Here is a 27,667-nt window from a genome sequence, read left to right as displayed (position 1 = left end):
GGAATGTTTTTCCATTTGGCTTAGAAGTAAGGAAGGGATGCTTGTTTGGGTATGAGTCACTTCTGATATTTCTCCAGATAGATTGTGTAGATAAGCTGCAGAGAGATTTAATGTACAAATTGCCTTCAGAGACACGTGTGTCCACTGGAATCCACTTAGGGAGCATTGAGGGCTTTGGGACATGATGCCACATAGCACCACTTAACTTTGACATTGATAATCCTACAGTGATTTTTATTAAATCTTATCAATATAGTAGTAACTGTCTTCATCCCTCACTTCCTGTAGATATCTGTCAGCAAGATAACTTGGAGGGGATAAAAATAAGTTGTTAATTCCCAGAATGTAGCTACAAGCAATGACTTCAGCAGTTGTGGCAAGATGATCAATTTAAGCACTAGCAGGGATTCTGTCTCTGGGTGTTTGAACCAGTCGTGGGCGTTTTCCAGGGAGATCTGCCTGGCCTGGGGTAATTGCTCTAATCAAAGTGTCAGGAGCAAGCCCCAACCTAGCATCACAAACTGTAGTTAGTGAGATACTTGGAGTGCCTGTGGTCATGGCCCTGCAGCTCTGGCTCTCTCTTTCCACTTTAATTCCCTGCATTTTCCATCCCAAACCCCTCAGTGTGTCCTTTCCATCCCTTCCCTTTTGCACATGAATGCTTTACTAAACCTGGAATGAGAAGTTAATGGGAATTGGAAAGCCCCTCTCCACCTCCCTGGCATTACTGATGTGTGTATTGAGATCTTGCAGACCCTGTTTAACCCTTGCTGGCTTTCTGTGTTTTCCCCAATGCCCCCATTAGTGCTCTCTCTGGAACAGTCTGTGCTGGGTTCTCCAGTTTGTTTTAACTGATTGAGAGCAGTTTGCTATCACTCCTGCTTGGGGAGTAGAGTCTCTAATTGGACTCTGTAATTTTTCTCCTACTGATTTGCCTACTACTGTCATGACAGTAATGAAGTAACAGTGACACTGTTTTCCTTCAGAAATCTTCCAAATGCTCTTGCCCAGTGCTGGGGTTCTTTGGGATCCTGGCAGGAGATTTTTCACCCTAATGTCTCTGGGTTTTGAGGAGTAACTTAGTGTTACTCCTGATAGTGGTGAGGAGTGAGGTATAAACATAATAACTTCAAGTCCTTTAAAAGATAAGTGTATGTTTTAAACCAAGGGTGGTTTAACTTAATGTGTCTTGCAGTGGGATATTCTTTTCTAAATAGTAGAACTCTGGCAGGAGATACATTTGTTTTGAGGTTGTTTTGGGTTTTTTAAAAAGATTAAGTACATTGCTCATGCTTACAGGATTCTTCATATTCTAAGTAGCTAAATGTCCAAAGAGAGAGAGAGAGAGAGAGATGATTGTATCTGAGAGGGTTTCAGAGTTGTCTGAGAGCCAGTTGAGTTCTTGCTGATGGGCTGGTGGTCTGAGCATCCTGTTTCTGGAGTGTTTTCCTTGGGGAGCCTGGCAGAGCCCTGCAGGAGCTGCAGAACTGTTGGGGTCCTGGAGCAGCCTGGGCTGGGGAGCAGCAGCATCCCTTGCTCTGCTCACTGCCAGAGAACAGAATTGGCTCTTGCAAACTGGCAGCACCAAGGGCTCTCAAATCCTTTGTGTTTCTGAAACATTTTCTGTCTTTTTCTCTCCAGATGGCAGCTCTGCAAAGTCCCTTCTATGGAGATAAAATGAACCTGTTTTCTCTTTGCCAAAAAATAGAGCAATGTGACTACCCACCTCTTCCAGCTGAACATTATTCTGAAAAGGTAAATTGGGAGTGTGTCTGCAGGGAAATGGGGAGGTGAAGTTTCTCCAGGAAAATGGAACTCAGGAGAACCACCCACATCTAGGGAAGAACAGGAGATGGTCCTGGATACCCGACTGAGCAAATTACTTTTGTGGTATCTGAATATTGACAAGCTAAATCAAAATACAAAAAAAGTTTTCTTAATGTGGGGAATATTGTGAAACTGAAAGTCTATGATGCTGGCAGAAAGCAGCAGTGAGCCGTGGGAAAGCCCTCTCCTTGTTTCCTTTCCCATAAAGCATTTCATAAAAGAGCACTGATATGTTTGTGTATGAAGTCTTCAGTGTGTGACAAAGTGGGGAAGGCTTCATTTTAAGAAAAAAGGAAAATCCATTTAGGCACCTCTCACAGCAGCTGCACAGGGACTTTTAAAGTCCAGGTTTGTCTATCTGAACATGAGGGATGGGGGGCAGCATCTGAAGCAGTGCTTGAACCCCATGGCCAGTTCCTGCTTGCCCAGCTGCAGACACGTGTGCTGGCTTTCCTCAGGGCCTCTGGAGATGAGCTTGACTTTTTTCTGCCTCACCTAGACAAAGCAGCTGGTTTTCCTTAACCTCCTCATTCCTTACAGTTGCCTTGTATTTGAAAGGAAATGGCTAATGGAATTCTAAATGTTCACTGTATCCTATGGGGTTTTTCTTTTGTTTGACTCTACCTCAGCATCCTGAGGAGGAGGCAGGATGCCAGCACAGCCGGTCTGGCCTCCACCCTGGGAGGGGCCCTGCCCCACACTTCACTTTTTGCTTCTTTTTTCCTTGCCAAGTAGCTCGTGCAAAACGATGCTTTGAGAACTGGGCTGTAGAAGTGAATTTGATCATTTTTTGCCCCCAGCTCCGTAGCAGCGCCCGCTCTGTGCGTCCCTTTGCCGTGCTGCTGCAGCTTGCATTTCAGGATATGCCTGTTGGCAGCAGGAATTAGTGTAAGCTGACAGATGTGTTTCCTGTCTTTACAATTACTGTCTGTTTGCTTCCCTCTGGCAGTGCTAAAGAGTGTGTGTAGTGCAGTGATACGAGCGGGGTGAGAAGGATGGTTTAGAGCTCAAAGGCGCCGGGTCCCAGAGAACTGCAGATGGTTCATGCACTATTAACAGGATGCTGGCAGAGGCTGTGCCTGTGGCTGCAGCTCCTCAGCTGCTGCTGGTGCTCACTGGAACAGCACAAACAGAACCATCATGGCTCCAGCACCATCAGCATCCAGCGTGGTACTTCCTTTGAATGAGAAGGAGGAACAAGGCAGTGTTTGGGGCAGAGCTGCTGCTTTACTTTCCTTTCAGGGATGTTCCTCTCTGTGGCCTTCTGTGCCTCACCAGTCCAGATCCCCCCATGATCAACTGCATATTGCAGGAAGCAGGAGGAGCAGCTGGGATCCAGCCAGGATGAGTTTTCTATATTGGGAAGAGATTTGCTGGTAACTGGAGATGCTGGCTGGGGGTGCTGGTTCTGTGGTGCTGGTGAATGCCCGTGAGGACAGACCTGCCCAGCTGTGGCTCAGTGCTGCCTGCACAGGGGAGCACAGCTACTGCTTGGACAGGTGGTACTGACAGCACAGGCCCTGGGCAGAGCTCCTGAAGCATTTTCAGTTGTTTGTGGGAGTTTTGTGGTCAGTTTTGGTACGTGTTTGGTCTTTGGGGTCTCAGGCTTATGGAGGCAGCAGTGTCCCTGTCCTGAGCTGCTCAAAGTCACCAGAGAAGGGGCAGGGCCAGGCAGCAGGTCTGGGTTGGGAGCAAGGCCTGGGCCCTGCTCCATCCAGAGCTGGAAACCTCAGGTCCGTTTGTTAATGCAGCTGACGCCGAGTGCTTGATAGCTCGATGGCCGTGCTTTTAATTACCAGTAAAATAATTGGCACTGTGGCTACTGGGAGGATGTGAGAAGATCAGAGGCTCAAGGCTGTTTTTCCTGGTGCCTCAGGGGTACCAGCAGCTTTGTGTCTGTATAATTAAAAGCTACAATCTTTCATGTGCACAATAAAGAGGGCTGGGAGGTGGGGAGACTCCAGCCCTTCTGCATTTTATTTATTAAACATAATCAATGACCAGTTTCTCTTCACCAGGGTCTCATAGCTGTGTCCAGTAGCTTAAGATACACAAGTGCTGGTCAGACTCGTTGCACTGAAAGGCTTGAGCAGGTTTAGTGCTGCTGCTGGGGTTGGTGCAGGAAGGGCAGCTCTGCTCGGGCTCCCCCTTTCCTCAGTTCCCTTTCACTGGCAGGTCCCTCTTCACCTCCCACCTCAGTCACATCTCGGGTTTCCTTCCTTCCTTTGTGTGTGTCCTGCTTGTGCCACTGGTGCCTCCCTCTGTCCCATGCTCTCTCTAGCCCTGAAGGATGTAAAATATTCTGGGGTTGGGGAAGATTTAAATCTTCAGTGGAGATGTGGTGGAAAAGGTTCCTGGCTGTTTTGGAGGTAGGACACAGACATGAGCCGTGCCTGGATGCTGCCCAGAAGAGGTTCCTCTCTCCTGGCAGGGCTGCAGAGCTGTGGGCAGACATTGCCAGAGCCCTGTGCAGGAAGGCACTGGCAGCCTCACTCAGCATGCCTGTTGTGCTGTCTTGCAGCTGCGGGAGCTGGTCAGCATGTGCATATACCCCGACCCCGCCCAGCGGCCCGACATCGGCTACGTGCACCAAATAGCCAAACAGATGCACGTGTGGAGCACGAGCACATGAGGCCGCCAGCAGCACAGCTCCGGCTGACTGCAATCCTTCTCTCAGCTGAAAGCGACTGGTGCCAGGTCACACAGGTGGGAGCTTGAGCTCCAGCAGCAGAGCTCCAGCATTTGCAGGTTATTTGACAAGGACTTACAGGTGGTCGTGCTTTAACGTGAAGATTCTGTGAGGTATTGCAAGTGATTATTTTTATTTTTTATTTTTAAGGCCAATAATGTTACGGATGTAGATCATTTAAGGGTCCTTTCTTAAAACTGTCGTGTGTAATCTAGGATAGCAGCTATTACCGAGGGCTCAGCGTTTGCCAGACCTTCTATCTTAACTGTAATGTGAAATATTGAAATAATTCCTTCAGTGAAATCAGTTTATACTAATGTAAGGATTACCATAGATTTTGTGTAATTTGTATAACTGCTACTTTGCCTCTTCTGCAAATGGTTAATAGCAAATTCAGTTTTTACTTGGTATATTTTAAAGCAACCATTTATGTTTTTATTAATTTCCTCCTCTTCAGACTTAGGAGCTGGGAAGGGTTGGGGGGTGGGAAACCCTTTTGTTTCATGATTTCTTTTTTTTTTTTTTTTTTTTAATTCAAAACTTAAAAGGAGTATTTTGCTGATGCATTTCTCTGTCAGAGGTGAGTTAAACATGAGCCTGGAGAAAAGAAGACAAATATTCCAAGCAAAACCCTACCAGCCTTGCTCCTGCAGAGAATTGCTCCTTTCCCTCATTTTTCCCTTTTGGAATGGTTCTTCTTCACCTCCAGGTTCTTGTTTAAAACCAGTGTTGATCAGTTTTGGTGCAGAGACTTTTACATGTTCAGTAGTACATCGGGTACTATCGGTGGAACTTCAGCAGTGTTTTAAACACTTGGAAATTTTTTAAAAAATAAATGAAATGCTTTGTGTATGGGATTCTGCCTAGGATCAGCCCCTTCTCTCAAACTGTGAAAGCTCATTACAGAATGTGAATGTTTATAAAATCTCAGCCTGATCTGAAGGAGTCATCGTCTTTAACTGCATGAGAATTGTCAACCAGCTAAATTCATTCATTGAATCAATGATTGTTTCATTCCTGCCAATGGAAATCTCACTGCTTCAGGAAGAGCCGTGGAGTCACGTTGCAGTGTCTCCATTCCTTGTGCCTGTCAGGAGGAGCAGGGCTGCACTCGGTGCTCCAGAGGAAATCCTTCTGCCTGTGCTGCTCCAGTGCTGCTCCCACGTGGGACAGGGGCTTGTGCCAATGTACAGATTGTGTGTGACACTTCAAATGCAGCCTGTGCCTGTTTTCTTTTCTTAAAGAAAGCTTAAAGTCCTTCACTTCTTTGAACTAAGGTTAGGGTTAGGGGGTTACATACATATATATGCTTTTAGTGGATTTTTTAACCTACTTTTCTCTACTTTAAGGAAAACTGCAGTGCCATCTTCAACTACTTCCTGTAAAATTTGGGAATATTTGTATAGGGTGCCAAGAAAAGCCATTAATTGCTGTGAATATGATTGGTATCATTAATGCAAGGTGCCATTTTACTGAGGCTTCTCAGCAGAAAGTTGGGGCTGCTGCTCTCATGGGGGGAAGTGGGAAATTCAATTCAAATCAGCAGAATTGTTGTGGAGGCACCAAACTACTCCCACCATTTCTGTGCCAATAGCTTGGTTATTTATACCAGCTTCTTTAGCACTTCCCAAGATGCAGCCTGAACCTCTCTGGTTCCACTGCAGCTTTCCTTGGAGCCATGGCTTCCAGGGAAACAGCTCAAAGATGAGAAGTCTTGTCACTTTCTTGCTACATAAAATTTCCTAGTGCTTATAAAGAAATGTATTTCAAAAGGTAATTTTTTGCAATTGTGCATTTTTAGATAAATAAAAAAAATATTTCCGAAATAAATACCTTTGTTTAAAAAACCAAAAAAGTCCAGTATTAAAGGTCCAAGTGGAGGTGAAAAGAAGACAATCAGACTTGAAATGATGCTGGATCTGCCCTGTATCTACAGCAAAGAGGGCAGCAGTAACATCAACATCCCCTGATGGCCAGAGCTACCCTGCAGTGAGGTAGCAGGAGAGCAGTGTCTGTTGGAGGGGCAAGGGCAGCAATTCAGAACCACCCATGCTCACTGTTTTCTCACATTCTATTAAATTTACTCCTGCTGTTTTGTTCCTGGAGTGAGGAACAGAGCAGCTCCTTTGTGCCCCCAGTGCCAGGTGGAGGGAGCAGAGCTCTCACCTGCTCTAAAGGAAGATGGGAGAAGCAGCAACAGCACCAGGTACAGACACACAGAGGAGATTGGGCAGAGCCTCTTTATTCTGCACCAGCTGCTGTCTGAGCACCCACAGGGCTCAGGATGTGTCCATGGTTTGCACAGTCTCATCCAGCACCTCCAGCTCCAGGTGTGCCACATTCTCTGTGAGAACAGCAGTTGTTCCTTTTTCACACTTGTACCTACCAAACCTAGTAAAGAAATGGGGGAAAATTAGTCTAATGAATTAGTCATAGGAAAACTTGCATTTAAAATTTTGGAACTGATCAGCTTTAGAAGTTTCCTGTAAAAGTCCAAAGTAAAGAAGCTGTGCTTACTGCAAAATCTATACTGGTTGCAATAACTGACAGAGTTTCAGATTAAGCAGCAACTTCAGGAAACTGTTTACAAAAATACTGCCATGTAAGGCAGGTTTTTATTGAAATCAGTGGTCTCTCAAAGTGGTGGGGGACATTTGTGCTAAAACCAAGGAACAAGGGATTTGCTAATGTCTTGCAACTCTAGAATAATTCTACCAATGTATTTGCCTGTGTTCAGCTGCTGCTGCAGCCTCTCGTTTGTGCTGTTTAGCTGAAAGTCCTACAGACTTGGTGATACTGAGAACAGGCCCAGCCAGGCAGAGCAGAGACCCCAGAGGAGCTGCAGCATCACTGACCTGTCCCCCTTCCTGTTGGCCACGTCGTAGGGGCGCAGGAAGTCCAGCTTGCTCTTGCTGATGACGCAGATGTCGATGTTGCTGCCCGAGCCCAGGTCGTTGTAGATGCCGGCTGCGATGGCGTCCCGCACCAGCTGCTTGGCCTCCTCCTCCTGGGAAGGGACAAAGCTGTCACTGCCCCAGGGATGGCATTTCCCAGGACTGGGCCTCCCTGAACCTGTGCAGGCTGAGCTTGGAACCATGAGTGATGCACCAACAACAAATCAGTCACCAGGTACTGCGGTCAAAATGCTGCAGTTGGTTGAGTTTGTAGCACTGAAGTGAAACAAAACAGGAATTTGTGCTACAGCAATGGATGTAACCAAGCCACTGTTACTAGTTAGAAGGAACCAGAGAGCAACAGTGTCCCCCTTATACAGCAGCACTCAGCAGTATCTTTTACACAGAAACATTTCAAATGCATCAAAATATCCATTAGAATATTACACCAGATCTGTAAGATCACATTCCCTCCCACCACAGACTGGTGCTGCTGTGGAGGCCTCAGGAACACGAATGGATGGGACTGGCAGCCCCCAGGTCATTGCAGCAGCACTGGCTGGGGCTGTCCCACAGGAGCTGATGGAAAAAATACCCACTCTCAGCTCAGTGTCACCAGGAACCATCTGACTCAGCCTCAGCTCTGTCAAATCTTTTCAGTAGCCTAGAAAATACAAATCAGAGAATGCAAGACCCCTTACTTCTTCTCAAAGGTGTGTTACCTACTTGAAAACAACTTGGAAACAAACACTGACTAGTGCTGCCTATTCCCATACAGAAATAGTAAGCCTGGAACACATGTGGGCTCATTTTGTCCCCAGGTATGTGCAGCAGATCCTGCTGGCATGCTGAGGCTCCCAGGCTCACTCTGCTGCTTTGCTGCTGTTTCACACCTTGGAATAATCTGCCACCAGACACCAGAACAAGAGCTGGGGTCAACGCTGAATTTGATAAATGCAGCTTTTTCCAGTGCCTCATTTTCACAGGCTGTCTGTGCCAGGACCTGCCCCATGCCAGCAGCAGCAGCTCCTGACTGCAGCTGCTCCAGCCCCGAGTGCAGCTCAAGAGGAGCCCAAAATTAGCTCAGCTCCCACCCACCTGCCCTGGGCCTGCCCTGCACTCCCTGGTGCCCCTCTGAACAGTGGGAATGGCAATATTCCTGTGCCAACAGACACAGGAGCAGAGCACAGCCTCCACTGAGCTACAGAAACAGCAGCAATTCTGACTTCACTGCCAGTTTCACGACTATTAATCCTTATAAAAAAATAAACTGAATTACACTTCCTATCAAGCTGACTAGAACAATACAGCCATGCTGCAAAAATAACTCCTGTACCTTTCCTTCAGTGTTTTGGGCAATAAAAATTCTGATAAGCAAGTAATTCCTCACTTAACTGACAGAAGACTGTTGATGATTTGTTGCAGACTAAGGTTATTTTAGTACTATAGTGAAAGTAAATAAACCAAAGAAGTATATGTAGATCTGTTTTAAGAATTAACTGTTAGCAAAAGTAGAGTAATTGTAAGTTATATGAATATTAGGTATAAGAAAAGCAGCTTAAGAAAAATGCAGGAGATTGGTGGAATTTACCTACCCAGTAAAGTGCAGTGGGAAGAGCTGAGCTGTAACTGCACTGAGGCAGCCCCAGCACAGAGAGCCCAGGCTGTAGCCTCAGCTCCTTCACTGACACAGTGCAGCTCACTCTGTGAACATGCAGTAATTGTCATTAGCAAACCCTGCCTTTCTTTTTACAGTTTAGAAAGCTGAATAGAATAGCCACCAGAAAAACCCAAAGTACTGCTTACAGAGATCCTGCATGGAGTTCAGCAAGGACTGTTATTTACAGTCACAAAACAGGGGACAGGCAGAAAGTGCTGACACAGTCTCAAGTACAGGGCCCTCAGTGAGTCACTATAATAATTAATCTTAAAAACCCCTAAAGTTCAGAGTATATAAAAGGAGCACTTCCTGCTTTATGGTTGCAAAGACACAGCTAACTGGGAATATCCTCCAGTGGGGCCCCCAGTGCTCCTTAAATGAGCTGACAGGCAGTGATGAAGCGCGGGGCGAGGCAGCGGCGGCAGCGCTTTATGTCCCTCAGTGTCCCTGGGTTCCTGTGTGCAGTTCCACTGGGCTGGCTGTGATGGAGCCATGGCTCTGTGCCCTGTCCCTCAGTGTCCCTGGGTTCCTGTGTGCAGCTCCACTGGGCTGGCTGTGATGGAGCCATGGCTCTGTGCCCCTCCCTCGTGCACAGCTCCACTGGGCTGGCTGTGATGGAGCCATGGCTCTGTGCCCTGTCCCTCAGTGTGTTCCTGTGTGCAGCTCCACTGGGCTGGCTGTGATGGAGCCATGGCTCTGTGCCCTGTCCCTCAGTGTCCCTGGGTTCCTGTGTGCAGCTCCACTGGGCTGGCTGTGATGGAGCCATGGCTCTGTGCCCTGTCCCTCAGTGTCCCTGGGTTCCTGTGTGCAGCTCCACTGGGCTGGCTGTGATGGAGCCATGGCTCTGTGCCCTGTCCCTCAGTGTGTCCCTGGGCTCCTGTGTGCAGCTCCACTGGGCTGGCTGTGATGGAGCCATGGCTCTGTGCCCTGTCCCTCAGTGTGTCCCTGGGCTCCTGTGTACAGCTCCACTGGGCTGGCTGTGATGGAGCCATGGCTCTGTGCCCTGTCCCTCAGTGTGTCCCTGGGCTCCTGTGTGCAGCTCCACTGGGCTGGCTGTGATGGAGCCATGGCTCTGTGCCCTGTCCCTCAGTGTGCTCCTGTGTGCAGCTCCACTGAGCTGGCTGAGATGGAGCCATGGCTCTGTGCCCTGTCCCTCAGTGTGTTCCTGTGTGCAGCTCCACTGAGCTGGCTGTGATGGAGCCATGGCTCTGTGCCCCTCCCTCATGTGCAGCTCCACTGGGCTGGCTGTGATGGAGCCATGGCTCTGTGCCCTGTCCCTCAGTGTGTTCCTGTGTGCAGCTCCACTGGGCTGGCTGTGATGGAGCCATGGCTCTGTGCCCTGTCCCTCAGTGTCCCTGGGTTCCTGTGTGCAGCTCCACTGGGCTGGCTGTGATGGAGCCATGGCTCTGTGCCCCCTCCTGGGACTCGGCCCCTTCACTGCACTGACCAGGGCTGCCAAAGCTGCCCGAGCCACCGGGCAGCAAAGGCTCAAATAAATAACTCAGCACAAAAGGCTAATCTGAAACACTGTTTGATAAATTATTTATAACACAGACAATTGTCTGCATTTAATATTGGCGCTACTGGTAGCATCTTTAAAAGATGATTTATGTGTTGTGATGCCATTAAGCTTTATATGGGCCCACTGCTGGCTATAAAGTCTGCTGAGATTTAGAGAATGAGTTTTAAACTGTCACTGCAACATCATAGTAGATAGAGCCTGTATTAAATCTTTACTTTAAACCTGTTATCTGGAGAGTTGCAGTTTGCAGACACTCAGAGCTGATGGATTACCTCTCACAGCTGCTCTGCCACGAGTCCCAAACAGCACCAAGGAGCAACTTTACACATTATTCTTGTATATGACTTGGATCAACTTTCTCTTCTCACTTAAGCAATTTTCAAATTTCAGGTGCTACTGAAGGAAAAAAAAAAGACTTTCCTACAGGGGATGAGGCTACTTCTACATTGTATTAATACTGTCTTCACTAATAACCTGTAAACAAGTTCACCATTATGCTCCAGCAGCAAAGGGAGCAGCTGGAATGGCTTTGTAAACATTATTTCCTCACATTTTGTAACTTCACAAGCATATTAAACAGGAGATGTCTTTTCCAGATTTTAAAACTTCAGGAATTATTGATTTTTTTTCTCTTACCAAAATAAAATTAATCCCTTCTGCAGGTCACCAGGATGCTGTTAGGGATGCAATATACAGTGCAGTTCTCCAAAGCAATTCTTAGATTTGAAATGCAATGCACAATCAGTATAATATGGATGAATAAACAAATGCAAATACTTACAACAGTCTTTTACAATAAGATTTGTTTCAAATACTATCATATAAAAAACTGGTACTGAAAGTGAGAATCCCCAAGACTTGCTAGGGAAGAGAAAGGAAGGAAAAAAAAAATCAGAAGCTTCAAGAAGGACAATGACAATAAAAAAATAAATCCATAAAGGAGTGTTGGGAATTTGGGGGTAGAAAGCAATACCTCTTGAAGGACATAAGCACCTACAGGAGCATAATTAGAGCCTGGAAGAGAATCAGCAGCAGGGGAGTGAGGGGCTGGGGTGGAGATCAGTCTGTAACTGGAAGAGATGCTGAAGTCTGCTCTAAGTCCAAAGAGAACAAACCTGAGAAGGAAGGATTTTGTATTTCTTGTAAGGGAAGGCTGGAAGGCTCCAGCAGCAAGAATAGATTTGGTTTGGGTGTCAGGAAAGGGGCAGGCATGTGTCATTTAAACCACTCAAATTTAACAAGCCTTCCACCCAAAAAAGTCTATTTCCAGTGCTGCCTCAGAATAAGGAATGACACAACTTGTCTCTTTTTAATTGTTTTAATTAGACCTATGTGTTCTATGTTGGGGTTCATTGTGACTGACGTGTCAGTAAATGTTTATTTTTCTAATAATTTTCTGCTAATAACTTTCCAAATAAACTGCTCTGTAGTCCCTAATTATTATTCTCACAGAAAACAGTTTTTTTCCCATTCTAAGGAAGCAGCCTGTGAGCGCAGGCTCATCCCCACCCCCTCTCTGATATCATACACCACCAGTATAATAAACCATGTTAATATTTCATAGCAGGGTGAAATATGCTGGAGTATCAATTCAACATCTGCTGTCTTTAGGGTACTGGCGTCCCGCAGAGACACTTTCAATTTGTAATTGAGTTCTATACTGAATTAATCAGCAGTTTATCTTTTTTAGTAAAATAATGTCTTCCCCACTAACCTGGATTTACATTAACAATTTATGCCAAATTACCTGCCAAGACAAGAAACTTATATGATTCGGAACTCCTGTTCAATAACATTAGATGCTCTATGTCATTCCCTACACGGGGATTAGTACAATCCATATTTCCAACGGCACAGAATTAAATTACAAGCTCTTCTCACAACTATGGGATTTCTTTTAATACTATTCCCATTCTCTGAACTAAGAATGATTACAAAAACTCATTCAATCCATCGCTTAGTGAAGTTCATGGGTTTTTAGGGAACTGATTCTCAAAATGGGAACTGGATTAACAGCACCCGAGCTGTAAATCCTGCCAGGCTGCAGCTCCTCCTCTGGCCCTGCTGTGCTGCTCTGCAGTAACACACTGACCCTCAGCCACCCAGAGATGCAAAACCTGCAAAAGACTACGGTTAAACTTGCTTTATGTTACTGCATATAAGAAAATTAATATCAAGCAATAACATGTCTGGCTTCAAATAAAGCAAACTCTGCTTATCTGACTATTGCTTTACCTCTGACAAAAGGATGGAAGGGAATGAAGGTCAACATTTTATGTGGAAAGAAGCCTTGGGCCCTCAGGTAATATATCCTTCCTAATACACCAAAATGCTCCATAAAGGCCAGGCTGGCTCCCTCCTCCTCCTCCTCCCCGTTCCCTCACAGCAATTGCCCTCGGCCCCGCCGGCGCTCGCCGCGGGAGCAGCGCTCGGGCTTCGTGCCATGTGAAATATTTTCCAGTACATTTTGTCTGTGTTCTGCAGTTATGGGAGATATACAAACTGGAACAATTTAAACTGGAACACCTGCTCCTGAGAAATGCATCAAAAATAATTACCTGTCCTCCCCCTACCCTGTGCAGTGAAATGATCCCTTAACACAGAGCCCTGCTTCTGGCCAGCTTCTCTACATTATTACGGACAAAGTTTAAGTGTTACTTTCATAAAGGTGAAGAAATTGTTGCTCTCTGACATGCAGCAGGGCCCAATTTACACAGAGGTAACATTCATTTCCCTTGATACAGTCTGCAAACAGCAAAGTGGAAGGCAGCACTGCTGGGTATCTCTGGGAACTCAGACTGGTGCTGCCAGCCATGTCCCACTGAGCTGAGGACATAAACCTTTCATTCTGAAAGCACCCCACAACACACCTTTCCTGCAATCCCAGCCATGCCAGAACATACCTAGCTGGCATATTCCAAATCAGCCCACAATTCCTGTTTAACACTAGCTCCACAAAGGAACTCGATCCAGGGCACAGCTCTGTGAAAGATGATGAAAACAGTACAAACTGTCCAATGTGTCAGGCAGAAACCAGACTGCCACAGGATAATTGTGATCTAACCTAAGAATAAGAAACAGGTATGATAAGCCTTTATTTTCTGGCTGACTGTATGCACTAATACCTGATATTTACCCATGGAAATCCATGTCTCCAGGAGACACGAACACAGCTATGTCAGGAGAGCTGAAAACTGCAGTGCCACAAGCTCTGGCAGCAAGGAGTGAAGATACGCCACTAACAACAGTCTCAGTTCCTGTCAGTGGATAATGAAATACACAGCACACAGAAACACAAAGTCCTGATTTTTGCTCACCGAGTCAGATTTCACCCCCCCTCCCCCCCCATTTACTTAATTCTGTGTTTGACACCAACAGGGGTTCAAGTATCTCAGGCAGGCTCTCCAGCCTAACTCCCACAGTCTGGCTTGATCTCCATTGTCTGCTGGCAGAGTGGAGCCCACAAACCTCGCAGCAAGTGGTGACCGTGGCACAGAGTCATTAGAGCTGCGGTGTCAGCTGGGGGATCAGCGCGGCTGCCACACCTGAGCCCCGGGGCTGATCACCATCACTAATGAACACAGGGCTCATCTGCAGCCTGTCACTGCTCCCAGCCCGGCACACACACAGCGCTGCCACACTACTACTGTTAAAGATTAGAGACTTTTGACAGATTCCAAAAATAGCTCAGTATTGTTGTCACTCGTTAATAAACAAAAATAATTCTGCCATATTGAGGGGCAGTAGGAAATGTGAGCACAGGAACATTTGAAGGATCTGTGTGTTAGCTGTTTAAAAATGGAAGAAAGTGACATGTTTTCATAATATTTTGTAGTGTGCCTGATGCATTATTTTACTGAAACAAGAGGTGCATAGTGAAGGCTGCACTCAGGCTACTTTGCATTTTGATACCACAAAGAACCCAGAGCACATGGAGCACCCCAAGGAAAGCACTCAGCTGCTTCACTCAGGGATTAGGGGTACTCAGAAATACCTCAAAAAACACTTGTCCCAAAGCTGCCCACCAGACTGCTCCCACCCAAAGGGGTGAGCCAAAGCCCCACTGCAGAGCAGTCATCAAAGCACACCAGGGGTCACCCTCCCCTCTGGTGGGACAGCACAGCTGCTGCAGCACGACAGGGCCTGTGCACCATGTGGAACACTCTCACAACAGTCTTCTCCTCTTACTCATCTGTTCTTACCCTCCAGGGTATTTTTGTTTTCATTCAGTACCACTTGATTTCCTGCCACACTTAAGAAATGGTATAATGAATTACTGCAAATATAATCTCACACATTTGTGGTGATCTATCCGAGAAATAATTATTAAGTATCTGCCAGACTATCTCCTATCTCCTTTCTTCCAGCTGTTCTGCTCCTGAACTCACTATTCCAAGATTTATTTTCTTTTCATGCTAAAGTTCAGTTTTCTGTAGCTTCTGATTCTCTTCCTTTTGGAGCCTCTTTTTATTAAACCTGGCTGTTTTGATGAAATACAGAAAAGTTACAAGCAGCTTTTCCTTGCTTAAACAAGAAGTCTACAACATAGCCCCTCTGTGCATCAAGTAATTCTACAGACAAAATGCTTCTACTTTTCAAACACCAAAAATCAAATACCAGAAGAAAATATATCCCCCCTCGCCATCTCCTGAGGAATTCAACCACCCCAGGATAGACAAACCCAGAATCCTAGCATTTAATACTGTAGACATTTTTTTCCCAGCTCACAATGCTTTCCATATCCACTGACTCAGAGTATTTCTTTACTATTGTTTAACACCAGAAGGCACAAATGCATTTACAAAATGACTGTAAGGTTTAAAAACCAGTGGTGACTCTATTGGAAGAAAAATTGGCTGCAATGAAAGATCTAAGCTGGAAACACTCCATTAGATGTGCTGTTCTCCCACTTACGACTTTTAAAGTAGATCTATAGCTGCCCACATGACAGATTAATATTGTTCCACAGTAGTTAGGTGTTTGGCATTACATTTTTGAAGCACCTAGAGGCCTTCAGGGCTGAAAGTGCTGCCATCCTCAGCGATCTATAATGGTTCCTCTAGAGGCCAGCACTCCTTGCCACTAACCCTGCCTCCATAAATCAGCGGCACAAGTGGCACTCGGGGACGTCACCATCCATCTCCAGAGCTCCTCTGAAGGATGGTGGGTACAGATCACCTCCCAGCACTGCAGCCAGGGAAAGGACCATCACACTTGGCACTGATAAAGCATGTGCTACTTAAAGCTGAAGACACACTAAGTCTATGGAAAAAAACACATCCTGCTGGTGTTAGCATGCCTCAGGCACTGGGAGAAGCTTCAGCAACTCATCTTCAAAAGGCAGAGAGCCAGGGCTCTAGAAACCTGCAAAAATTGGCTAAGCCTGCAGTCTTTTTTTATTTTATTTTTTTTTTATTTTTTTTTTAGTTGAGCATCTTCAAAGTCTATGATTCTAACTGTAGGGCACAGCAGCTGCCACTGCAGATTTGATCCTCTCAGCTTTTGGCAGCTCTCAACTTGAAATTCTAGCAAAAGAATTTTTCAAGTTGCTATTATTGCCTGTCATGGATTTATAAATATTGTGCACTATCTGCTGTGGCATGGCTCTCCTGGGACACCAGTGCATGCCAAAAGCATAACAGAATGAAAAACAGTTCCTATTCTTCAAATAAATGCTAATTTTTTTTAACTGTGCTCACACGATGCGTTTGGTGATCAGCTTCAATAGTACAGAATATATATCAGAGGCAAAAAAGCTGATTGTCTTTTCCAGTAGTATTCAGCTGCTACTTTCATTAAGCTTGTTTAATTACATTCCAGATGCTAATTTGCAAGTTGATACCAGAGGGTGCAGGACAGTTTGCCTTTGAATCATTTTTCTGTGATGTGATGGTCTTGAAGCACACCACTACCCTCCAGTAGCCCTAGCAAGCTATTCTGACAATTAGTGCAAAAGAAAAGAGCATTGATCTTGACAGAAAAATAATAATTTTCTACGTATTTTATTTAATTAATCTCTACCAATTTTATCTTCATTGCCATTTCATAGCAAGTTTCATGTAATATATATATATATATATATATATAGCATACTTCAGATTTAATTTGGATTCATTTCAATAGAAATATTTCTTATTTTACTAATTTACTGAACCCCCCCTCCATCTGACTAAGAATGTAAATACAAACTCACAGCCATAACATAATATGAGGAAGTGATTAGGAGCATAGTTCAGCTTTATCACATGAAACCTTGCTGGTTTGGTTAATACAATTCCTGAACTGTTATTAGATAACAGATTATCCAGGAAAACCAAAGAAAGGGTTAAGGTGCATGCAGGTCTCACAGATCTAAATATCTGTTTCAACAAATTGGTAGGCTGCATTTCTACATGCTTGTTATAAGTGACTATCTGCTGCCACTTATGGTTGTGTGTGAAGACAGTTTAATGAGGATGACCTTTCTAAATAGGAAAATTTAGAGATTTACCAGTTTTTGGTGCCTTTTTTGGTTGCTCTTACACAAGAAATGACTTAAAATCTAAGCTTGAAAGCTAGCTGAGAATAAATGAGAATTACAGTTGCACAGCACAGCTCTTTGCCATTTGCATCTTGGAAAGAGGACTATTGTGCTGTAGCTTGCAGGGATTTGCAGTCCATGTTTTCAGGGGAATGGCACACATGCCAAGTGCACAGTCACACAGGAGGCTGGAAAAGGAGACTCTCATTCTTACAGCAGCACGAGAGGAGAGGGAAAAACAGAATCTTCCCCCCTCTCTCTCTCGTGGCTCTATCAGCCATCTGGTGTGAGGATCCTTCCCAGAGACACTTGGGAGCCTATTAAACACATTCCAATATTTCTGATAACAACTGTAAATATACTAGAGGCCAGAAGTCCAGTGTCTTCAGATGCTGCCCAATCACAGAATCCTGATCCCAGTGCACGTCCCTGACTCTGCAGACCTACAACTCTTGCTTGCATACTGACAGGAGAGGGGCCAGGGATAACTGCAAAACTGCTTCTTACTAATGCTGAAGCAATTAACTAATGGCAAACTTCTCAAAACAAGGTGGGGGGGTTGACTGTTTTTTTAAAAATCTGCTGGAATTGCACACTGTGATTTGTTAGGAGATGTACCAAGGTACAAGAGATCATCTCACATTTTAAACTTCACTTAAACTTCAACATCTTTATAGAGAGGAACTGTGGATTTATGGGACCATCACCTAAAACCACAGTGCACTTGAGGGGGAGGAAATGATCCATGGCAGCTGCATTACAAAAATGAGGAGCATCTGAAGACCTCTGCTGAAAGTAAACTTCCTCCTTTTCTGCATTTTTCAGTGATACTGAAGAGCTCCAAGCTTTGTTTTATCTGCCCTTTTAGGCTGAAAATTGAACCCATTAAAAATTACTTGTAACACTAACAGTTGCAATCATTTCAATCTTGTGTTCAATTCTCATTTTTTCTTCACTGTGGAGTTATTAATCAATTGGAATGAGAAGGAGCATTCACAGAAAGTCTGAAAAGATTAATGTGATTTAAGAGGACTTGACATTCCTGGGGCATTTCATGAAATACAGTTACAGAAAACCCTGCAATTGTTTTGTAGCTAATTTCATCTGGATTCTCAGGGTTTAGATTAGCAGTATGGCACAACCAAATGCAAGAAATAGTTCTGAACATACTCCATCAATCAGAATTATTTTATGTACTGCCTGAACACTTTTGTTGCATTTTCTTTTCAAGACTGAGAGAGAAGGACAACAATACTGACTGTGCAAAGGCTGGTAAATTCATGAAGTCAACTATAACCAGTAAGCTGTGTGCTTTGAAAGCCTTCACCTACATTCAAATCACACATTTTCCCATATATAAATACAGCTCCTTGCGAATTTATTTATTTTACCCATCAATTTTTACAGCTTTGCAGTAAGTTGACATTAGTACATTTTAAGTGCAGCAAAACTTGAGCAGATTTACCTTTTTTGTTAGAGCTGCAAACCTCCTAAATTCTTATGAACATGAGGACTTGCTGAGGGAAGAAACCCAGAGGTTTAGGAGCCCCAGACTTACCTCCATGTCGGGTTTGTATTTATCTTCAAACACTGCCATGGCCGCGAGCGATCCAGAACCTGCAGTGATAACACCAGGACACCCCTTTAGCCACTGCATTCACAACGGCCATTTTGGTAGACAAAAATCTAGTACATCTCAGCACAAAGCAAACTGAAGCCCACCTTAGGTCCCTCTGCACTGTACAGTGCCTACACTAAGTCAGAACCCTTTAATCCTGGGGGTACAGCTGTGTGCACAGCCTCAGCACAGGCCCATCCTGGCAGCTTTTCTTCTTACTTGAACATAAGATATAAAAATGAGGTTAGAAACAGAGAGTTAAGGGAATGACACCTTTTGCAGTCCCTACTCCTCCATCCCTCCCACCCAACTTTGTGCCTGGGAGCAGGAATGAGGAGATGGCCCCAGCCCTGGGGATGAGCAGCCCAGCAGTGGAACAGGGCAGGAGCTGCTGCCAGCAGCAGATGTCCCCTGTAGTTGAACAGTTCATTGTGCTCCTGCTTTGTGCCATTGTTTCTACAATAATGAACAATAACAGCTGAACAAAGTGCCAGACACGAAAGGATGAGTTTAGGACCAAGTACAAGTGCAGTGATGGAACAGGAGCCATCTCTGCCCAAAGCACTGTGATTGCAGGGTTATAAATGTCCTTTTCCAGAATTAACCCAAAAAGCAGGATGATCCTATTTGAAACTGTAGACTTGCTTTGTTCAGAAAGAGTGAGCTTTCAGGAAGATTTTCTTGTCTGTCGGTGGCCCTACCCATATTTCAGAGAGCACTACTTTTGGGGAGTGAATAAAGTTACCTGCAATTTTTTACTCCAATTAGAAGATTTTTTGGCATTTATTACTTTTTAACTTGTTTTGCATAGTGCTATCTGTTTAGCTGGGTCACAGAGAAAGCCATATTTCCTATTTAAAATGATTTGTGTATATCGCTTGACCACCTCAATGGTTTAGTGAAAGCAAAAGGCAGCGATTAAACAGTTTCAAATGAGGTGTCCTGCTGATTTTATCAAGTCTGCTGAATGTATAATGAAAAAGGAGAAGCTGACAGTGACACTGTTGAGAAAATACAGACTACCTTAGCTGAACCATTTAAGGAGGTCCAATTATAGATCAAATTTAAAGGGTTGAAGCAGCAGATTTACAGACACAAATCAATGAACATGGTAATCCTGATGAATATGACAGATATTCCTGTTACAGAATATTGCTGTGGTTGAGGATCATTACCTTTACAGTACCAAATACATCACATCTAAAAGCAGTAGGACACTCTAAGTGTGTACTTGTATTGCAGGCAATGACTATTCATTTACACCTTGCAGCAATACAGAACTCAATTTTTTAAATGCTGAAACTGAGAATAAAGACAATTTTAAAGCAACTAATAGCAAAACTGAACTGCTGATGCAAACAGCTGATATCACAGAACAAACCACAAATAAAAGGAATTTTACTGACCCTTCAAACAGGGTTAAAATAAAGTGTGTGTCAAAACAAATAAAGAAACCTGAACAATAAAATAACAATTCTTCTGGAATTATATAGGAATATTTCTAATGAGAGGGGAAAAAGAAATCTGAGCCATGATCTCAAACCAAGCCCACGTTCTTGCTATACCCAAATGAAGGCCTACTATGAGCTGAGTGGGAAGCCTCAAAGTTGGAAAACAACCTTATTTTTGGGGAAAACAACTTTATTTTTGGGGAAAGGTTGACAAAATCAGAGTACAAAGACTAGAAAACGTGCAAGAAAGAAAGCATAAAATGTACTATCTGACCAAAATTACTGCATTAGCTATTTAGCTGGGAAAAAGTGATCTTGATTTCTTAAAACTTCTACTGACAAATAAAAAAATATTGATAACACAATTGCATACACAGCTCAGGCTGAATTCCTCCAGCTCCTTTTAAGAAGAAGTTCCCAAAAGAACTTATGGGCAGGAAATCAGTAACTTAAAGAAATAAAAAATAAAAAGGAAAAGGTGTGGGGAATCTTGTGTTACAGTACATGAAATCCTTTATACATAAAGAATTACACTTAATTATTTATCTCACTATGTTACCAAGACACAAATAAATGCCAAATCTACTATCAACCTTAAATAAATAAGTCCAGACAGTCATATAATGCAAATTTTCAGAGTTGCTTAAATTCTTAACTTAATTAAACCTACATGTAGACATTTACATCTGAAAAGCAAGATCCTAAAGAGGTTCAAGCAGACAGGAAGCAGGAAAAGCTGAATAGATTCACTTCATTTTTTCACTAGTCCTTATAAATCCTAAACAAGCTTGCATTTAAAATTAACTTAGCAAAAGCCTCCCAGCACAGCTAAGCATTCTCTGAAAGAACAGATTTTGCTGATTTTAAATAGCACAGTGAAAATTCCTCACTGTTCCCAGCAGCAGATGCAAGCCCTGTGTTTTCAGGAACACCAGTCAATGCACACATCTGAGTCTGCATCAAAACAAAGCATGTTTGACAACAGCACCAGGACCTGCTGTGGAAAACCCTCCACATGCAGAGGAGCATGAGCAAACCCACCTGCACTGTGGGACTGGCCTGGACATGCAGCATGGACAGTGGGGAGAACTCCACTGTCCCACTGCACCCACCTCCCTCTCCTGGCCAAATCCCACTCGCCACCCAAACAACCCCACAAGGTTCCAGCTGCCTCCTGAAAGCTGCATTGTGACAGCACAGTGGGCAATAAAACTGGGAACTTAAGTAAACACTGCAAGCATGGTTTTCTTATTGCAGCTCCTATAAAAACACAGAAAACTTGGATATTAAGGGTCTGTGGAGAACTTGTTTGTGTTGGGGAAACAGCTGCTCTCTTGTCCGTGCGCTCACTGCCCACCAATAATTCATTTTTAACAAGCATGCTTTGCCTTTATGCACAAACAAGCATCACAATTCCCAAACATGTCTGGAAAAGGATGAAATCCAAACATGGCAAAACACCAGGCATTACCTCGGGGTGGTTCCCCACCTCATACACAAGAACACTGACTGAAGTCACTACCAGCTCACACTCATTAAAACCCCCAGGAAAGCCCTGTGGTAGCACGTCCTTAAACCGTGTCTTTACCTGAGCTCAAAGCAACACCAAACCAGGTATTTATCTTGGGTAAGATTTCAAACTAAGCTCTGCAGAAATAGGACATTTTCTTTGTTGGATTTATTTTTTCCACGTTTAAAGTTTGTGTCTCTTCTGTATGTGAGCAATAATTAAAACAAAGGATAATTGGCAAAGTCATACTTCATTTGTATTATATAGCATTCAGGAAAAACGCCTTTCAGATCTTTAAAACCCACTAAATGCTAAGAATGCTTACACTTAACATCAAGTAAAAAATGCCATTTCAGTTCCAAAGAATTTACTTTGCATACATTTTCAGTAAGCTACACTTCAGAATCATATATTCAGGAAACATTAATCTAATATCTACACACATAAAAATAATGAGTGCAAACAAATTCTACAGAACTACAGTTCAGTCTCCTGATTAGCATGAACCAGGTAAGTTATGAAACAATAAGAGAATTTACTGTTCTCTCCTTTAAGTAGCACTGGTCACTTCCTGAATTTTCCCAACCAAGTTGTTAATTTTTCTGCATGCAACTGCAATAAATTGACTTTAAAAATACCATCTGGTCTTCACTTGAGCAGTTGTACCACTTCATTATTGATTTAAAGTGAAAGAATTATTGATATATAGCAAAAAGTGCAGCTCACAATTTTCACTGCGAATTACAACTGTGGGAGCTTCTCTAAAGCAGATGCCCTGGATGTTTTCAGCAGAATCTCCACTGAAGACAAGTCCTCGTTGCCAAGTACAGTCCATCTCCTCACCCAAGGACCTGTTTGCTGCCACACCAGAGGATGTGCAGAGCTTTGAGAGCAACATTTAGCACTTCCTCATCCATCACTGCCAGGGCTCCCTGACAGGACATTTATTCACATGCACTCATTGTTATTCAATTTGCTGCTCATCCCAGGTAAGAACTCCGTGATCTCGGCATCCCTTGGACTGGGATCATTTTTCAGCGTGGCTCCTGGCTGGGGGCTGGCTCCCAGCACTGGGAGTTCTTGCTCTGCAGCACGACACTGCCACGGCATGAAGAGCTGATTTATGAATATGAAGCACCACTGGCACCAGGGGAGCAGCTCCAGCCACCAGAGACTCCTGAACACTCTACCTGCTTCCAAAAGCTCAACTACACACTTCAAGTGCTTTAATTTTATGCATGCATTTCATTATAAGCCTTGGCCAGAAGCTTTCCTAGACAAGCCAAGCAATCAGACGATCTTGCATCGTTTGCTGAAATCCAATTTTGTCCTTCGTCAGCATAAACAGTATAATTTGATGTTCTCACTCCTGAGTAAGCACTGTGCACCTTTTAAATATCTCTTGCAAAGCAGGACCCCACTCCGTCCATCCAGACGGATCAGTACAGCAGAATCAAACTCAACTTCTCAACCACCTTTCCTATTTAATACTAAACTTCCAGAAGTCAAACAATCAAATATACCTACCCTGATTTAATAAACTACCTTTAGAATATTTGGGATAAAATACCCCAAAAACCACTAGATTAGTCTAAGACTGAAATACAATTCCAACTGCTACCTTCAACTTGACTTTCCATAGTTTTTCTGCTGTCTTGATTCTATCTTTCATCTATATGTATTAGACAATTTTTTACTAAAACATCCTGGCCACAGGAGGAAGTGTCAGTGCTCTGGGGGTGGGAAGGTGAAGGACCCTGATGCTGAGAAGGGCTTTGTCTCTTCTAGCAAGGCTAAAACGAATGTGTGGGCACCAGCCACTCATCTGGTACTGCCCACAGCAAACCAAAGTTTAAGCTACACAAAACTTAATCCTCTGATATTCTACTTTCCACTCGTTTGAACTTGCTCTGCTACCATGCTATTTTTGTGGATGGAAAGAGGAGCTGCCAGGATTTCCCAACAGGCTGCACTTTAAAGCTTTTAAAGGTGAGGCAGGAAAGCCACCATGTGCAGAGTGTGTGTTGTGGTGCAGGACAGCGGCTCCCACAGCCCCGTTTGGGTCAGTTTCCAGGGCCCGTGGATCCACAGCCCTCACAGCCCCCACAGCCCCCATAGCCCTGGGCCCATGGATCCATAGCCCCTCACAGCCCCCATAGCCCCCACAGGCCCCATAGCCCTGGGCCCATGGATCCACAGCCCTCAGAGCCCCCATAGCCCCGGGCCCATGGATCCACAGCCCTCACAGCCCCTCACAGCCCCCACAGCCCCCATAGCCCCCATAGCCCTGGGCCCATGGATCCATAGCCCCTCACAGCCCCCATAGTCCCTCACAGCCCCCATAGCCCCGGGCCCATGGATCCACAGCCCTCACAGCCCCCATAGCCCTGGGCCCATGGATCCACAGCCCTCACAGCCCCCATAGTCCCTCACAGCCCCCATAGCCCCGGGCCCATGGATCCACAGCCCTCACAGCCCCCATAGCCCCTCATAGCCCCCATAGCCCTGGGCCCATGGATCCACAGCCCTCACAGCCCCCATAGTCCCTCACAGCCCCCATAGCCCCGGGCCCATGGATCCACAGCCCTCACAGCCCCCATAGCCCCTCATAGCCCCCACAGGCCCCACAAGCCCTCATAGCCCCCACAGCCCACACGGGCCCTCAGAGCTCCCCATCGCCCTCAGAGCTCCCTCACAGGCCCCATATACCCCCACAGATCTTAGAGCCCCCCATCGCTCTCAGAGCTCCCTCACAGCCCTCATATACCCCCACAGATCTCAGAGCCCCCCATCGCCCTCAGAGCTCCCTCACAGGCCCCATACACCCCCACAGATCTCAGAGCCCCCCATCGCCCTCAGAGCTCCCTCACAGCCCTCATATACCCCCACAGATCTCAGAGCTCCCTCAGAGCCCCCGCGATGACGTCACGTGCGCGCGCCGCCGTGCCCGGGCCGCGGGCGCCACCCAGCGGCCGCGCGCCGCCGCAGCGCCCGGCCCCGCCCCGCCCCGCTAATTGCGAGCGTTAATCACGGCCCCGCTACACCGCTACCGGCCCCGGCTCCGAGGGACAGCGGGAAAACGGGAACCTCCGCCATCTCCAGCAACAGCCTGAGCACGTGTTCTACCCAAAGATGCCAGCCAGAAATAGAAAATGTTAATGAGAATCTCTAAGGGTGTGTTTTCCCAGCACAGCAGCAGCATAAAAGCTGCACCAGGCACAGGTTGGCTGATTTACTAATCTGGTACACTTGGTTTCCAGATCGGTTTTCTGGTATACTTATTTGAACTTTACCTTACACTTCCATAGCTCTACCAAACACAAGCTTCCTTTTAAAATAATCCAAATCTTCCAAACAAAACATAAGTTCCCCAAGTGAAATTTGTACAAGCCACAAGTTGGGCCAATCCGCAAATCGAGTTTCTGAGGATTTTTTTCTCCTTTCAGCAATATTTTGGGAATCCCACAACTCTTGTGATTTAAGATATGGAACACACACAGCAACATTCCCAATATCAGCTTTCTGGCAGTTGAGTTTTATCCTAGTGAGGAAACCCAACAGCGCACTGCCTTATAAATCCGGTGTGACTTTATCTGCGTAGTGAGGCGCACAGCTCTCACCAACAATGCATTTGACTGAAGCAGCTGTGAATGGCAGGCTGCAGCCCTGCCGTACTCACCCATGGTGACGTAGGGCAGCTTGTCGGTGGAGCCGTGGGGGTAGATGCTGTACAGGTGGGGGCCCGTGACGTCCACGCCCCCCAGCACCAGCGCGGCCCCGATGTAGCCTTGGTACCTGCAGAAGGTTCCAGTGTGAGCCTCAGAGCTCAGCTGGGCTGCTCAACACAACACAGGCATCTGGGAACTGCTGCAGCTGCCCGGGAACAGCTCTGCACCAAACGGGCTGCTTTGGCCAGCTGGCAGCAATAAAACGAGAAAAGTACTAAAATATGGTTTAGTTCAGTGTCCAGCTGACTTTCTGAGGCAATGATTCCATCACAAATAGGAAACTCCCAGTTTTGCAGGCTTGCACTATTACTGCTCCAGCCTTCTCATCACAAGGATACACAGCAGTTTTCATGGGTGTGATTATGTATTAAACTGATATCCTTCTATTTTTGTTGTGTGATTGCTGCAGAATTCTCTAAAACCCAGTTAAGAAGCCCATGAAGCAAAGAGCAATTATTAAATCTTTCCTGAAGTCTTGGTTTTACCAAGCAGGCTGAGACAGGATGCTCCCCAAGCATCATTTGGTGGTTTTACCAGCACTGTTAATCAACAAGAAACTCAGTTACCTGAAGAGCATCTGCTTGAGCATCCGATTGGCAGTGACAACTCGTGGGAGCCGTCCCGTGGACAGGGAGTGCAGCTCCAGGTTGGAGGAGATGAGCTGAGTTGTCATCTCAGTGTCTGCAGCTGTTCCAGCACCACAGCAGCTGAGGAATGAGATGAGCAAATGAGGAAAAGGAGACAGAAACCTCCATGCAACAAGCAGAAATTTTCTCATTGTAAGATGGAGGGAGTTAAGTTCTCACATAGAGAGCCTGCTTAAGTGTAAATGAAATACCATGAACCCCCAAGCCCTGCTAATAAAATATCATTTTAAAACATAGCTTAATATTTGCTGTTAGCAAAGAACACGGCTAAAAACCCCAGTATTAATATCATTATGCAATAACATACACAATAAACAATCTACTACCCAACAAAACACTGCAACACTTACTAGATATTAGGGGAAATGAAGTGTATTTTCGAACAGTTCTTGTCAGCAACAACCATGCCCTCAGTTGCTCTCGTATCTGCTCCGAGGACGATGCCATCCTGCAGGAAGGGACAATTAATTATTCCCGGGGTGGGCGGGGTTCGGGATGGGACCGGGCACACCGGGGGCTCGGGATGGGCACACCGGGGGTTCGGCCCGGGCACACCGGGGGCTCGGGATGGGCACACCGGGGGTTCGGCCCGGGCACACCGAGGGTGACTCAGCAGCGCGGAGCCGCCGCCGCGGGCCCGGCCCGGCCTCGCCCCCGCCCGCCTCACCTTGAAGATGACGCCGGCGATGGTGGTGCCGGTCTTGCGCGGCGCGGGCACCCGCAGCCCCTTCTGCACCAGCTCGGCCTCCAGCAGCGAGTTCCTACAACACAGGCGGCGAGTGAGGCCGCGCGGAACCGTCCCGCCGCCGCCGCCCCCCGGCCCCGCGCTCCCCCCGGCCCTGTCCCGCTCCCGGCGCCGCCGCCTCACCGAGCGCAGTTGTCGAAGCTGAAGCCGCCGGCGGGCGCGCTCAGCACGGACACGGACGCCATGTTCCGTCGGGCACGGGGGGCAGCGAGCACTTCCGGGGCAGCGAAATGGCGGCGGGGCCGCGCGCGGAGGGGCGGGGCCGAGATGAGCGGGGCGGGGCTCGGAGGGGCGGGGCTAAAAGGGGCGGGGTCGGGAGGGGCGCGGCCGCCGCCAGGGGGCGCTGAGGGGCGTGGCCCCTGCCTTGTGTCCCGCCCTTACAAACAGCGGGAAACTGCGCGGAGGGACGGAAACCGCCCCAAAACTGACCCGAACCGCCCCAAAACTGACCCGAACCGCCCCAAAACTGACCCGAACCGCCCCAAAACTGACCCGAACCGCTACAAAACCGCCCCGAACCGCCCCAAAACTGACCCGAACCGCCCCAAAACTGACCCGAACCGCCACAAAACTGACCCGTACCGCCACAAAACGGACCCGAACCGCCACAAAACCGCCCAAACCGCCCCAAAACTGACCCGAACCGCTACAAAACTGACCCGAACCGCTACAAAACCGCCCAAACCGCCCCAAAACTGACCCGAACCGCCCCAAAACTGACCCGAACCGCCCCAAAACCGCCCAAACCGCCCCAAAACTGACCCGAACCGCCCCAAAACCGCCCAAACCGCCCCAAAACTGACCCGAACCGCCCCAAAACTGACCCGAACCGCTACAAAACCGCCCAAACCGCCCC

The 27,667-nt window shown here is 46.2% G+C and overlaps 2 protein-coding genes across 5 annotated transcripts in view; one reads left to right on the top strand and one right to left on the bottom strand.

The window, feature by feature from the left end:
• The window catches only part of NEK6 (NIMA related kinase 6), a 42,209-nt gene extending 36,457 nt beyond the window's left edge, over window positions 1-5,752 (top strand). For all 4 annotated transcript variants that reach the window (XM_079324386.1, XM_079324383.1, XM_079324384.1 and 1 more), the window contains exons 9-10: window positions 1,642-1,755; window positions 4,349-5,752. In XM_079324386.1, coding sequence (XP_079180512.1) covers window positions 1,642-1,755; window positions 4,349-4,459 — 225 coding nt within the window. In that variant the 3' untranslated portion in view covers window positions 4,460-5,752. The remainder of the gene's footprint in view (window positions 1-1,641; window positions 1,756-4,348) is intronic.
• A 985-nt stretch (window positions 5,753-6,737) lies between these two features.
• PSMB7 (proteasome 20S subunit beta 7) lies at window positions 6,738-27,083 on the bottom strand. Its single transcript, XM_079324387.1, has 8 exons — window positions 26,935-27,083; window positions 26,734-26,827; window positions 26,417-26,514; window positions 25,986-26,126; window positions 25,371-25,486; window positions 18,671-18,729; window positions 7,372-7,523; window positions 6,738-6,907 (listed from the first exon to the last, which is right to left on the bottom strand). Exons 1-8 carry the CDS (start codon window positions 26,994-26,996, stop codon window positions 6,796-6,798), a joined length of 834 nt encoding a protein of 277 aa, XP_079180513.1. The 5' UTR covers window positions 26,997-27,083; the 3' UTR covers window positions 6,738-6,795.
• Between the last annotated feature and the right edge of the window lie 584 nt (window positions 27,084-27,667).

The sequence above is a fragment of the Erithacus rubecula genome (assembly GCF_903797595.1).
Source record: "Erithacus rubecula genome assembly, chromosome: 21".
NCBI lineage: Eukaryota > Metazoa > Chordata > Aves > Passeriformes > Muscicapidae > Erithacus > Erithacus rubecula.
Note: the sequence above shows the minus strand (reverse complement) of the source record. Positions and strands in the feature narration are given on the sequence as shown.